We start from the raw sequence: 10,461 nt of genomic DNA, 5'->3' as shown, positions 1-10,461 counted from the left end.
TTGATGATGGAATATCAGCCAGTTCGGAGTAGTTTGCAATTTCGCTCCTGTTTACAGTCTGAGTGCTGGTCGATCCGTGAACCCATCCACAAATTTGACGATAATCCAGGTAACTGCCTGGTCCAAACAGCAGAAATCCTGTTATCAAAAACCCAAATATAAAAGGAACCTCCACGTACACAGTCTTCCACTCCTGCCAGGAATCCACTGTATGTATATCCAGCGAGACATATCCCGAGACTGGACCCTCCTTCACCCAGTCGAGGAAATTGTATCAATTGCGTTGAGAAACCAGCTGATCAGATTCATTTTCCTTAAATGTTTGGAAAATATGCAAAAGGAGGCTTCGAAAAAGGAAAGACAGGAGGGGGGGGCACCAGGAGACAGAGAGAAAAGAAACACGTCCGCCTTCCACCAGGAGCAGGAAAAAAAAAAGAGTGTGTGATAGACACAAAATGTGCTTTCTATGAGGTATGAAGGTCTATTCTTTCAGCAGTTTTTTCACGCAGGGACAAAATGACACTGAAGACAGGAAGAGATGTAGAGATGCAGTCCAGCTTGTCCCGTGAGTCTCCCCCAGGTGAAGTTAAAACACAATCATTAGAGTTTGAGCTTTATACAGGGAATAAATCTTGTAAGCGGATCTTCTCTTTGTGATTTTTTATAATTCTGATAGAATTTGTATTTGTTACTAGACGCCGCTGCATCATTACACAACCCTCTGTGTGTCCCCAATGAGCATGTAAGACAGTTTAAGCTGATTTGATCTGTTTTATTCAGCTGATAATGTCCACCTGTATTTCTTTTTTATTTTTTTATTTAATGCTTGTTTAGAAAACACAGAGAGGATATCCACAGTCTGTCAGTGGTCCAAACACCGATTGTTCCGGAGCTGCAGGGGTTCTGAGGTACAATCGGGAGTCTGATGTGCTAAACTTAACAACCACTCATCTAGAGGTACTGACATCAGCTGTCGAGTTGTTGTAAATTTTTCATTAGTCCAAAGTAACCCCATTTTCCTGGCTCAGTGTCAAGCTGAGTCCTCAGTGAAATGTGAATATTGTGGGGAGAAGGCATGCCATCTGCTGGATCGAACATGTAAACAGGATCCTGAGGTGAAACAGTAAATTCGCAAAAAGGGTCGTTTTAGATCTGCCTGTAAGGCTGCTCATCACCCCGCATCCAAACTTTTTCTCATTTACCCCCAGGTAGCTCCATGCTTCTGCTGCTCCGAGCGGCAGCGGCTGAGTGACCTGCTGATGAAGCTGAGACTTTTGTTTGAAGCCGACGCAACAGATGGTAACGTCGCGTCAGAGGAAGACAAAACACCGAGAGAGATGGAGGGGCTGCTCTGTCAAGGCAGGGGAGTGGAACATAACAAGAAGGTTGTCAGCGATTTAAGAAGTGTATCGAAGTATGTATATGTTTTTTAAACAAACAAATCTCTCTGGATAAAACAACAAAATGTACTTTTTTAACAGAACACGATCCAGTTTGAAAATCTACAAGGATTTCTCTGTTCCACGTGTGGCAGGGACCTGTGAGTAACTGAGCAGCATACACTTTGAAAACCTTGGTCTGTGCTGAATATGATTTACACAGTTATGCTGTTTTGTTCAACTTCTTAACAAGATAAAATTTTCCAGTGGTTAACTGAGGGTAACAGATATTCTTGCGTGCTTTTGCTTAGTTGCCCCGGCAGTCAGGAGCTTCAGGTTCCGACTCTCTGGTGCTCCAGGGAACGATTGCTGGAAAGTGTTTCACACCAGCACACCTGGACATGACTTGAAAGCAGAAGAAGAAGAGCTGATGTGGCTCTCTTATTGTGATCACAAGGCTGTTCAGTTTGGCTTGTGTTACCATCAGGTAAATTACAGAATTATTGTGTGACCAAACAGTTGTTTTATTCTAAATATCTGAAATTATGCTCTTACCAACATGGAAAGTATCAGCTAAACTTCAAAATATGACAGCAGTTTTGTTTTGTTTTTGTTGTCTTGTTGTCAAAGTATAAATACTGCCCCCTGGTGGTGACATTGTTTAGCAGATTTATTTTAAATCATTCTGAATAGACTGAAGACACAGAATTTTAAACCTCTGTAGTTCCCAAAGGGATACTTCACAAATCAGGAATACTTTTTCTGAAAATAAAAAGTGAGAGCAGAAGTAAAAATACTTGGTTTTAGAAAGATTCCAACTTTCCTTGCTTTTTTACTTTATAAAAAGCTATTTATTTCAAACTTCACACTATAGATACTGAACCAAATATCAACGTTTCTCTGCCTTCAAAACCTACACTAACAAAAAATTAAAAAACAATATTTTTTATTACTTCTTTTTTTTTTTTTAGGCAGCAGAATTTCTACAGAACTATTATTCCAGTGGCAAAAAATTTCTCACCGCTTTCCCTGATGGCTCTGCTCAGGTCTTGTATCCACTCACGTTGAATTTACCATTAAGAGAATTTAATCGTGTGATGACGTTTTTCTGCTCGCATTTACAGGGAGACTATAAGGCCATACATATGTAAGAAACTGGGCCTTTTTAGGGTGAAAAGAGAGTTAGACCAAATGACAGTATGTGCAGTTCTGTGACTGTATTCTACACCGGATGTATCTGTCCTTATCGCCATGGTTACAGTTATCCCTCAGGCCTGCTGGCTCTCGTCGTTGTGCTCACTGAACAAAATGGCAGAGTCTGCATTGTTTACGATGACAACAGTGTTCGCTGTCAGAGAATCAGAGCTGTGTTTCAGTCTGATGGCAGGGCGGCGTGTTACCATAGCAACGACAGTATATGGTAAATGCAATGTGTTGGAAATATACGTTTTTAAAGAATTTATTTTAATTTATGTATGTTTGTTTTTTAAGGTTTATTGTAAAAACTGGCCCATCTGTAACTGAGGGCTCCACTGTGGGCGTGTGTGTGTGTGTGTGTTCACGCTGCAGGTTGGTCCTGAACGGATCAGGAGGTCAGTGTTTGACCGCTGCAGGTGCCAGAACCTGCCAGTGGAGCTGGGGCGGCGGGAGCTCTACACCCACTCCTCTTCATCCTTTCTTCCTGTCCCTTAACAAAACGGTTGGGGTCCGAATCCTGGGGAACAAAACAGTGTTTGTGTCCTTTGTGGCATCGGGCCAACAGGCAAAGTTCAGTGTGGGTAGCTGCTGTAGTCAGGTAAAAACCCAGCCACTGTTTTCTCCTTTCAACTAACAGTTCTTCACACAGTAACATTAAAACACAAGGATTTTCTAATAACTTCTAATAACTTAATAACTTTCTATATTAATTAATGTTTGAACTATTGCCAATAAAAAATTGCAATTTTCAGTTTGAGCTTTGCAAAGCAGCAAAAAATGATTAAATGCCTGAAAAAGAGGTCAAACAATGTAAGTAATATTCCTGTTTTAAGGGGGAATGCAAAGCATCTAGTTCAAGATCCTCAGCTTCGAAGGAGGAAGTGTTCCTGCTGGCATCCAAGATCAGGATCAACCTGGCAATCCAGCAACTTCACCATTTCCTGACGGCCCCCTCCAGATCCAGGGCTCCCAAGATGAAGCTCGCCCCCCACCTCCGTGCTGCTGCTCAGAAGCTTTTAGAAGACGGTGCGGACGAAGAGACCAGCGACAGAGACACCGCCTTCATCCACAGATGTCTTCAGGAGTTTTAAATAAATACTAGCTCACAGTGACTTTGATGTAGGCACATGAAATAAATCGTCAGATCTATTTCTCATTGAATCTAATGCAGTTAAACATGCTTAATATCCCAATCTAACCTCGGTGTCTGTTTAGGTTTTGAGTTGTGCTCATGTTTAATCTGATTTGCCTGATCTAATTGAATAAAGTTAAGAGCATGAACTCTTCCTAATCGCATTGGGATGAGCAGATGGCCAATCGCGCTGCGTTTACCTCTCCATTCACGGCTGGATTCATGTTCAGAAAGCACAAAGTGTAAAAGTGTTCCTTTCTTTTCATTTTTGACAAATACACATGAAAACAATGTTTTATAGTCAAAGCAAACCCAATATTTCGGATAGCAAACTATTACAAAAATTAGGTTTTGTACAAAATAAAGATTTGTTAAATGGTGCCTCATGTCATTTCAAATAAAGCATAAAAAAAACTTGATAACACAAGCAGACTTTAAGGTTCTTGACTAGCTTTTGAGATGATAGTTTGTGATTACAAACACGACTTGTTGATCCTCACAGTTGAGTTTCAATAATTATTTATTCTTCTATTTGAAACAAATGTAATTTAAAGCATCAATTCAGTATCAATTTTAATTTCAATGGCAACAGTTTCTAACATTTTAAAGGAACTTCTTTATTATTAGGGGTTTTTATGTTTTTTCTGTGTAGTGAAAACGCATAATAAATATTTATTTATTTTCTGTACTTACCTTATGGGTATGGTATTTGCATATTACTGCAAAACATTTTACTGAAAGCAGGCTAAGAAATAAAAAGCCATAGATGACTTGGGATTTTTAAAAGCTGATGCAATTTCTCTCAGCGTGAGTGCATTTCCCTCAGGCTTCCTCCAAATAAACTGCAACCTTAATTAGAGTTGGTTCATTCATCCTGTTAACAGTCCTTTCTTCCCCACTCAGATTCATCAGAATGCCTTCAAAAATAAAACAGCTTCAGACTCAAATAGTTACAATAAGTTTTATTAGTCTTCTTTGCTTCTTCCAAAGTAAGTAAATATAAAAATTATTCAGAAATCTTTCCAAGACATTTCCCAAACATTATTTTCACAACAATAATGACAGATCTTAAATGATGTTTTTTTTTTTTTTTTTTTTTTTTTTTTTTTTTTTTTTTTTTTTACACAATTACCTACTTTTTTTTTAAACAATAAACTTAGAATTCTACATATGGCTCATTGGTACAATCAACAACTTTTTTTTTTTTAAAACATTATTTATTTATTTCACAAAGATGAAATATACGCAACATGTTAAGACTACAATAACCAATGTTAAATTTCTCCTCTGGACCGACAATTGCCTGGATGAAACTCGCAGTAGTTTAATAGTACAAGAAAAAAAACGGCCAAAACTGTTGCCATGGTGTCAGGGGCGGGACGTCTCTTCGAAGCGTGGTGAAGAGTGATGGGGGGCATCCAGCCTGCGCTAGCAGTTGTCCTGCTTTTAGCGCAGACGTTCATAAACATCACCTCACAGCCCAGAGAGAGGCCCACCTCAAACCTAGACAAGCACCAGAGTCAAGTGCGGGTTGAATTAATAAGCTTGCACATTTCCAGCGTTCGTATCGCAGTTTAATCCTTCACCTCTTCTCCGCGAATATCAACTCTACTCACATGGAGGGGCTTTCAGCTCCAGCCAGGAATTAAAAAAGTTGGGTTAGGAGTGGGGGTGTGGTCTTGTGTTCATGTGAACGTTCATCTTCATCTCGTTGTCGAGGATTTGCACAAGCTGTTGCATGGAGGGCAGGTGACCCGACTCCAGTTTTGACCACACTGGTACATCTGTGGGAGGGAAAAAATAGATATTTATTTTAAGGACTTTGCTCATATTCTTAATTATATCACTATAATTATTGTTAAAACTTGTTTGCAGGCAATCTGCATACAAAACAAAAAAGAAGAAAAATTTAAAGCAAGCTATTACTGTGATAATTTTAAGCAAAACTACAGATTTCAGCTATTGTAGTTTCTCCTATCACAGTGCAGCAGCGCGAGTTATAAAAAAGAGAAACATGGAGACTTGAACTGTCTTTAAATTTTAGGATCAAAGGCAGAAAAAAAAAACAACTATTTAGAGCTTTCATGTGATTTTACATTACAAATCTAATAGTACATTTTCTCTAACAGAGCCAGTCCAAGTGGTTTTCATCACTGAGGTAATGCCATAAAAAAGAAGACAAAAATACTCACCATTTAACGTGATTTCAAATGCTCCTGTTGACATTAACTGGTTTTCGATCATATTGCTGAAAAAGAAGACCATCATGCAGGCGTATATCTGAAAGAACAACATAAGCAGCGAGTTAAAAACTGTGAACAAAAATAATTTACACTTCCTTTTACGGTTCTCGGTTATGATCCTCAGAAAGTTCTGCTCAGAAAGAGTCCCATCTTCCTGTGGAGAACTTCTAAGGGAAAGCCACAGTATGCACTAGAAGCTTTAGAGGTTAAAAAAAGAAAATCATGCAAACCCAGTGGTCCCTTAGGCTGCAGCTAATGCAAAGTTGTAAAATTTAAGTGGCACGAAAAGCAGGATGACAGACAATCATGAGTACAGGAGGTAAATAAAAATTGTTTCAGTGCATTGACTACTTTCCTGGTAAATTAGCAGAGCTTTTTAGTGCACTACACTGTAAAACAAAGTATCACTTTAGTTCATATTTACTGAGAAAACACTTGATGTGTCTACAAAAGAGCATCAAATGCTTCTGAATCCACCTGGTTTTACATGGGATTATTAATCTCAAACTCTCTCTTTAAAAAGCAGCAACCTCTTAAAGTAAATTATGGTTTTTGACAGAGTAAAACATGCTGATGCATATTCCAGCCACAAACTTGTCATATAGTTCTGCTTTTCAGCAACTTTGTTTTCTGCACATTGCATTGTTCTCAGGATTGGACTAAGCTCTACGTGTGAGCTCAATCTGCCACCCAGAGCTCTCCTTATTGGTTGATGGGATTAGAGACTGGGCCCTGGTACAATTAGGCCAGATTTCTTTTTTCTTTCTCTGACTCTTATATTTGATAGCTTCTGAAACGAGAGAGAATTTTGTAAACACTGTCCATTTGTTTCCCGCATGTAAGCTCTAACGGTTGTCAAACACACATATAATATGCCAGACATTTTTTGTTTGTTTTAATCAAACTTAGCTTTCTGTTAAAAATGCTATGATGATCATCATTGCAGCATATACAAATGCAGCTCTCACAGAGTCTTTGGCAGAAGTGTAACCCTTGGGACAAGTAATCCAAGCAAAACAACACTCTATAAACACACTGGGAAGCCTCAGAATAAGCATCTAATGAAATCCTTTGGGTATTACTTTGTTAGCTGTGAGTGTGTTAAAAAAAAATCAACTGGGACTAGTTATCTCCACTTTTATATTCAACTAATGCAATATCTGTAATAGTCTCGAAAAAAACAGAGCATGTAAGTCAGACAAAAAGCCGCTGTGACACCGTTTAAGAATGCAGAAAGAAATCTCCTCAAGTTATAACTTCTTACAAAACTCCAGGAACCCTTACCTTATTTTCCTGGCCCCACTGCCAGATCCCCGGGGATTGCATACCAAAGAAGGCAAATGGGTCCCTGCCGATTATAATCAGCCCGATCACCAGCAGTTTGAACATGGACAGGAAAGAGGCAATGTGTCTGAGGAAACAAATCAGACACTCATCAGAAACACAGCTCCTAGATATGAAATCGCGAAGCTGCCAGTAGAACCAAGATATGTTAAATGGAGCAAGTGCTTGCCGTACAAACCGGTGGTTCCTATCAGAGAACTAAGAACACAGTGTCTTAGCCGTCCCAAGGAATGCGAACTTCTCAACAAATCTCAGAAGCTGCTGCTGAAATTAGCTGAAGCCAGTTTCCCAGCCTGAGGGTCACGACCCTGAGTGCTAGAATACAAAAGCTTTGATGAAAGCTTTCACGTCCTTCCTACGTTTTTATTTAGCCCTTTGTATTTTTGGAGCTTTTCCTGTTCCTTCTTCTTGAAATCGCTGCCACTTGGAATAGCTGCATCCATCACAATTGCCTAAATTTTGTCGTTTGTTGACCACCACATGTCCTGTTTGCCAGTCTGGATCTGGACGTCCCTGTTATTCTTCACCACCCTTGGAGGCTATTTTGACTTTGAGACTTCTAACCCATCCTTGGGACGGATGTTTCTGTACACTATTCCAGCCATTTTGTTACGGCGTTTTACGTACATGATACCTGCCTGCTTGTATGTGCTGAACAATCTCAGTGATACCTTTACACAACTTGGTTCCTCCTCATCCTAAATGGGTTGCTGCTGACAAAAGCCCTCCTTCAGGAGTTCATAACAAGGGACCATCTTTCTGATATCCTCCAGGACTGGAGTTGTTTAAAACACTTACTAATCCCCTGGCTTCCTCTTCCTGCTTAATGTACAATCTCAGGATGCAGGACTTGGGGTGAAACGCTCTGTGCAGCATGAAAGGCTTTCTTGTCTCAGTTTCCTTAGCCTGCATCTTCTCCTTTGGCCAGAATACTATATTTGTGAGGTAACTGACAACTGATAGTGCATTTGTGTGTTACTAGCGTTGAAAAGTAAAATGCAAAACTGGTTGAACAAAAATGAAACTTATTAATGGACTGAATCTTAAAAGCCTGTTTAAGAATTTGAATCACGTAATGTGATACGATCACCTGTCTTCAACATGACTAATCTCTGGTGTACTCATAATGAGCTGATGAGGACATGACAGTCTCTGTGTCTCGGTGACAGCCCATGTTTAACTGTAACACCACAGACCGCATAATCCAGTCTCAACAGCACTCACTCTGCATAAATATAGTCTGATTCTAATGGGAGTGAGGCTTCACTACTCCGCTGACTTTATTTTAGAAATATAAGATGATTAATAGGTGGTGAGAATCAGAGTTTGTGAGTGACAATGCAAAAGAAAGACAGAAATGCCAGTCAGTTGAGCTGAAGGCATTTTTTTGTTTTTTTTTTTGCTTTGAAGCACTGTTAAAATCTTGTCTCATCTTATGGGATGTGAGTCTTGTTCAAATCTTTAGTCATCAGACTGCAACCAATCATGATTTGGCACAATAAATTAAAGGCAAAACGTGTTCTGAGAACTGTGTGAGTGAAAATATTACTACTGACACGACAAGTCCGAAAATTCAGAAAAAAAAAGGTTGATCAAACATTACAATACAAAGTAAGCAATTAACTTCTGTATTAACAGTCTCTCATATTAAATTCAACTTGTACCTACTACAATACCCGTTTCTAAATCCACGGGCAGAAAAGCAAACACACAAGAACTTTATCCAGAGCAACTTTTAGACAGCTTTAGCAGAGCTGCACATATTGCACTTGTTATGAGAGACGGCTATTCTTTCTTACCGATAGACGGGGATAGGAAGATAATTCTCCCCTTCAATGCGGATGTCTGGGTACCGCTGGTACAAGGCCTGCGTGTACTCCTCAAACACCCGCTTGTACCCTCAGGAAATGCTGTGTGACGAAAGAGTTTCAAGAACAAACATTAAACAGTAACAACACCACGTGGTCAGCAGCTCAAAACAAATATATTTAAACTCCAAATCTGTACTTGAGTAGGTCTTTTTTTTCCTATCCAAGCTGAATATACTACATTTTCTTTTTTGTGTGTTTATACTTGTTCCATATATTTACAACACAGATTTACAATTGTGGTTTTAAAATACAAAAGCTTCTATTTTTCCAGGGCTTAAAATGCAATAAAAATAAGGGTCACGTTTTAGGTATTTGTAAGTTAACACTTTCAGGAATCATGTAAATGTTCACATGATCCAATACCTCCACAAACATAAAGCCAAAAAGCAGTTTAGAAATCTACAAAAGCTGATTCATGTCTAAAACCTTTAATTATTTTCTTTCCTCGTCATAACGTTCATTAAAAAAAACATATGTTTGAGCTTCTGTCTGAATCATAAAACGGCAATAGACAGAACAGGATTTGCATTGCAAATGTTGTCCTGGACTTGTTTAATCATGTCACCGAGCAGAACCGGGTAAAAGTTTGACGTAAACGTGAACTGACTTGTTAATATTTTATTAGTTAAGTAAAAAAAAAAACTGATTCAACAGCCTGAACTCCAGGCGCAAAACAAAATAACACAAAAAGAAAAAGCTTCGAGGTGCATAAATTTATTCTGACAGAGGGAACAGTGTGTTTGTTACACAGGAATATGTAATCCAGACACTGAGCGGTTCTTGAAGGATTTACCTTACGTTTGCCTGCGGAAGTGGAGCCATGATAATCCGGAGACGGTAAAGAGAAATGTCATACAACTTAATTTTTTTACCCATTTAGTGTTTACGCAATTCTAGCTTCATTTCCATGATACATATTACTTCCGCATTATCATAAACTATCATCCTCCCGATGTTCGGCCTACGACGTCGTTAGCTGGTAAGTTTAGCTAGCTTGCTATGACTCGCCAGATTTTCTTCTTGCGCTCATTTTCTTACCAGATTTGAAACTTTAGAAGAGGCCCCGTGGCAAACTGCATCTTCATCTTCTTTACGCCACTGCTGTCACCAGTCGTGGCACAACACAGTGAGAAAAGCCCCAAAGCGAGGAGCGAAAAACGCAACCTGTTCATGGCCCTCCTGTCCGGGGTTGGCTCTGGTTTCCTCTGCTCAGTCCTCCAGAGGAGGCGGCAGTTAATCTGGTTGGCCCCGCCTTCCGTTCTTCTTCTGTAGTTTTATTGGCATAATATACGCCA

General features: G+C 39.4%; 2 protein-coding genes across 6 annotated transcripts in view; one reads left to right on the top strand and one right to left on the bottom strand.

The window, feature by feature from the left end:
* Positions 1–4,343, top strand: part of LOC108239674 (glutamate-rich protein 6) — a 7,000-nt gene extending 2,657 nt beyond the window's left edge. The window contains exons 3-10 of one of the 5 annotated variants that reach the window (XM_037982043.1): positions 510–580; positions 696–742; positions 835–957; positions 1,029–1,115; positions 1,209–1,385; positions 1,482–1,540; positions 2,949–3,174; positions 3,410–4,343. In XM_037982043.1, coding sequence (XP_037837971.1) covers positions 517–580; positions 696–742; positions 835–957; positions 1,029–1,115; positions 1,209–1,385; positions 1,482–1,540; positions 2,949–3,174; positions 3,410–3,667 — 1,041 coding nt within the window. In that variant the 5' untranslated portion in view covers positions 510–516 and the 3' untranslated portion in view covers positions 3,668–4,343. Of the gene's footprint in view, positions 1–341; positions 1,541–1,690; positions 1,867–2,350; positions 2,431–2,640; positions 2,800–2,948; positions 3,175–3,409 lie in introns of those variants that run through there. The other 4 variants (XM_037982042.1, XM_037982041.1, XM_037982044.1 and 1 more) reach the window with 4 other exon arrangements.
* Positions 4,344–4,786: 443 nt separating this feature from the next.
* On the bottom strand, positions 4,787–10,390 carry selenot1a (selenoprotein T, 1a). Its single transcript, XM_017422554.3, has 6 exons — positions 10,205–10,390; positions 9,095–9,205; positions 7,236–7,362; positions 5,901–5,988; positions 5,325–5,492; positions 4,787–5,211 (listed from the first exon to the last, which is right to left on the bottom strand). Exons 1-5 carry the CDS (start codon positions 10,336–10,338, stop codon positions 5,368–5,370), a joined length of 585 nt encoding a protein of 194 aa, XP_017278043.1. The 5' UTR covers positions 10,339–10,390; the 3' UTR covers positions 4,787–5,211; positions 5,325–5,367.
* Between the last annotated feature and the right edge of the window lie 71 nt (positions 10,391–10,461).

The sequence above is a fragment of the Kryptolebias marmoratus genome, linkage group LG20, assembly GCF_001649575.2.
Source record: "Kryptolebias marmoratus isolate JLee-2015 linkage group LG20, ASM164957v2, whole genome shotgun sequence".
Lineage (NCBI taxonomy): Eukaryota > Metazoa > Chordata > Actinopteri > Cyprinodontiformes > Rivulidae > Kryptolebias > Kryptolebias marmoratus.
Note: the sequence above shows the minus strand (reverse complement) of the source record. Positions and strands in the feature narration are given on the sequence as shown.